This window comes from Antechinus flavipes, chromosome 2 (genome assembly GCF_016432865.1).
Source record: "Antechinus flavipes isolate AdamAnt ecotype Samford, QLD, Australia chromosome 2, AdamAnt_v2, whole genome shotgun sequence".
Taxonomy (NCBI): Eukaryota; Metazoa; Chordata; class Mammalia; order Dasyuromorphia; family Dasyuridae; genus Antechinus; species Antechinus flavipes.
The window spans coordinates 472,341,700-472,345,168 of record NC_067399.1 but is presented as its reverse complement, the minus strand read 5'-3'; the positions used below and the strand labels follow the sequence as shown (position 1 = coordinate 472,345,168).

The 3,469-nt window shown below is 34.3% G+C and overlaps 1 protein-coding gene across 1 annotated transcript; it reads right to left on the bottom strand.

Annotated features, from left to right (window-relative positions):
* Window positions 1-759: 759 nt before the first annotated feature.
* LOC127546815 (olfactory receptor 2D2-like) lies at window positions 760-1,695 on the bottom strand. Its single transcript, XM_051973755.1, has one exon. The coding sequence runs from the start codon at window positions 1,693-1,695 to the stop codon at window positions 760-762; it is 936 nt and encodes a 311-aa protein (XP_051829715.1).
* Window positions 1,696-3,469: the final 1,774 nt, after the last annotated feature.

The following is a 3,469-nucleotide window of genomic DNA, read 5'->3' as shown; positions in this document are numbered from 1 at the left end:
ATTAACATATAACTGTAAATTATTAGTAAAACATAAAAAATGTAATGACATGGTTGATATTACATTTTAAAACTGTCATTAAGCTTCCCATAGGAATGCTTATGTATTGAATCAATGGCCCCCATTTCAATTTGAGTTTGACACTACTGATGTTGGTAATTTATATACATAGATATAAAATGACAAAAATTTTATTCAATAGAAAACACAATTCTTTAGATATAGTTTTTTCATGAGAAAATATAATGGCACCAAAACTTTATGCATTTTAAACTCTGTGTTCCCATTAATATTGATTTTGATTGAAATTGATTTCAAGCCAGTTTTAATTTGTTTTTTATATGAGTGGATCTTATAATCCTACCAAAGACTTGACTACCTCTGCTTATTTTTTTTTCTTTTGGGAGGGAGGAAGAAAAATTTGGAAAACAAAGCCTCTGCTTATTTTTAAGAATACTTCATGTTTGTCTCTGTCCACTAAAGTCCAGTGCAAAACATACCATGGCTATGATACTATCATACTAGTTAGATTTCCAGATTAGCATGATTCCACCCAAGTCTCCAGAATATAAAAGTATCATCTTTATATCTCTTTCTTCACCTCAGATGTATGATGAATGTGAAATATGTAAACATCTCATGTATAATTGATTACATAGCAACATAAACATGTTGGTAACAAGATGTCATTTTTTCATGAGATTAAAGATTAATATTAGAAGAGGTAAATAATATCAAATTCAATAACAGGTGAGAGAATCAGGGTCTGCAGAATGGTTTCTTGTTGGCTGCATTTTTGAATGCCTTCTTCACATCTTCGTTCCTCAGACTATATATGAGTGGATTGAGCATAGGATTTACCACTGCATAGAACACAGATATTATCTTTCCTAGGTCCAGTGAAGACTTAGGTGTCATGTAGTTGATGATTGCTCCTCCATAAAAAAGGATGACCACAACGAGATGGGAGCCACAGGTGGAGAAAGCCTTGAGTCTCCCAGAGACTGTCTTCATTTTGATAACAGACATTATGATACACACATATGAGACTAGGATCAGGGACACAGGTGTAACTATAATCACTACGCCCATGAGAAAAATAACCAACTCTGTTCTGTGAGTGTCTGCAGATGCCAACACGAGAAGGGCTGGGGCCTCACAGAAGAAATGGGCAATGTGGTTGTCTCCTTGGTAAGGGAGACCTAAAATGAATGTACTGTCCATCAAGGATGCAAAAAGACCACTGGACCAGCATCCTAAGGCCAAGATTCCACATAGCTTCCATGTCATTATGAGGGGGTAATGCATGGGATCACAGATTGCTAAGTATCGGTCATAGGACATCACACCTAATAAAGCACACTGTGTAGAACCAAAGAATAGAAAGAGAAGAACTTGAGCTGCACAGCCTGTGAAAGAAATTAATTTTCTCCCAGATAACATGTGGATTAGGGCTTGGGGAACAGTGGTAGTTGAGAAGCAGAGATCAGCCAGAGATAAATTACATAGGAAAAAATACATGGGTGTATGCAATTGTGAGTCAAGCAGAACCAAAGAGGTGAGGAGCAAGTTTCCAAGTATGGTGCCAAAGTAGACTGCCAAAAATAAGACAAAGAATAGCAGCTGAATCTGAGGGTCATCAGAAAGTCCTAGGAGGAAGAATTCTGTCACCCAGGTCTGGTTGGTATGGTTCATACTCGCTTAGCTTCTTTATAAAGGAGTCATGTGATATAAGATGTCAAGATGTAGCCTAGGAAATCATAGAACCTTAATTTGGGGAAAATGTTAAAAGTTATCTAGTGCAACCTTCTATGATTAATAATCACTTTAATGTATGGTCACTTAACATATCTATTTAAAGTTATGCCATATATCACAAGGAATACATTCTATGTTGAATAGCACCTTTAAAAAAAAGAGCTTCCCTAAATTGAGATGAAATTTTCTACTCTGTATTATCAGTTCTCCTAATACTGAAAAATGCATTCTAAAAGACAAAACTGAGCAAAATTACAATAAAAAACATAGGACTTATGGGAACAAAAAGAATTAGGGCTACAAAACTCAAAAATTTCAACAATGACATAAAAAAATGAACCTAATTAAAATAACAGCATAGTTTTATATATGTAGAATGTTTAAAATACATAAATAATTCAAAAAATATTGCTTTTGGTTATGTCCACAACTGCTGTTTAGCCTGTGCCCTAGATCCAACATGTTTGCAAATTTGAATTCAGGGGCAAGAGGCCATGGGCAGAAAGTAGAAAGATGGGGTAAAGTATGTGGATGAAGACAAGCTCTTTGCACCCCCAGCTACTCCTATACTAGGAGATAGACAATTAATATGCCACTTTACCTTGAAGTTTACTTGAAAAAGACCTGAAGTCTACTTGTTATAAGCCAGATAGGTTATATTGCGGAAGATATTGTAAGGTGGTCCACTTTTCTATGTTCTTCAATGAAATCTGCATAAACAAATGCAAAATTATCAAATTGTTCCTTAAAATAGTAATTATTTTAGAATAATATCTCATTTTGCAACAAGTGTTTTATCAGAAAAGACTATACTGTAGTATCTTTTTTATTTCTATAATATCCTTTAGAATAGCACAAAGTAAATCTAACACTTCAGTAAAGGGATAAATAACTGAACCCAAAACTCCACATATAGTTTGGCTATCATGTACTTCAATATATCTTTTAGCTCATTTGATCATCAATGAAACATTAATACAATCTAAAATTACATTATTTTTAATTATTTACAGTTGTTTTTTTCATATTGAGCTTATAACTAAACTCAGTAACAAGTCTTGAGGTTTTTCTCCCATGAGACTTTCTCCCATTAATCCTAAATTGATTCTTACCAGCTCTGTATTTTTATACATGATTAAAGACTAAAGAAGCAGCTAGGTGGCACAGTGGATAGAGCACCAGCCCTAAACTCAGGAGGACCTGAGTTCAAATCTGACCTCAGATACTTAACACTTCCTGCTGTGAGACCCTGGGCAAGTCATTTAACCCCAATTGCCTCAGCAAACAATAAAAATAATAAAAAAATTAAGTATAGAATTTCATATTTAGCCTTGCTAATGTTCATGTTGTAATATCTTATCAGTCTCTTCCCCATATAAGTAGGGAAACAATAGGAACTAATATATTAATAGCTTTCTACTACCTGCTTTCTGAAAGACAAGAGAAAGCTAAAGGAAATGAGTTGTCTTGGAAGTGATAGCAATGATTATTCCTTTTTCTTGGATAATATTTGACCTCGGGTTAGTCGGGTGATTTTTTGTTTGTTGGTTTCTTTTTATTGAAAGCGTTATGTTGAATAAAGTTCCTCATGGACCTCATAGAAAACACCAGGACATTGTGAAGCATACTAAGATATGTTAAGAGTGGCTACAAATGCTGGAATACCATTTCTTACAAAGAAAATCATCTTGCATCAGAATTTGGGCATCAA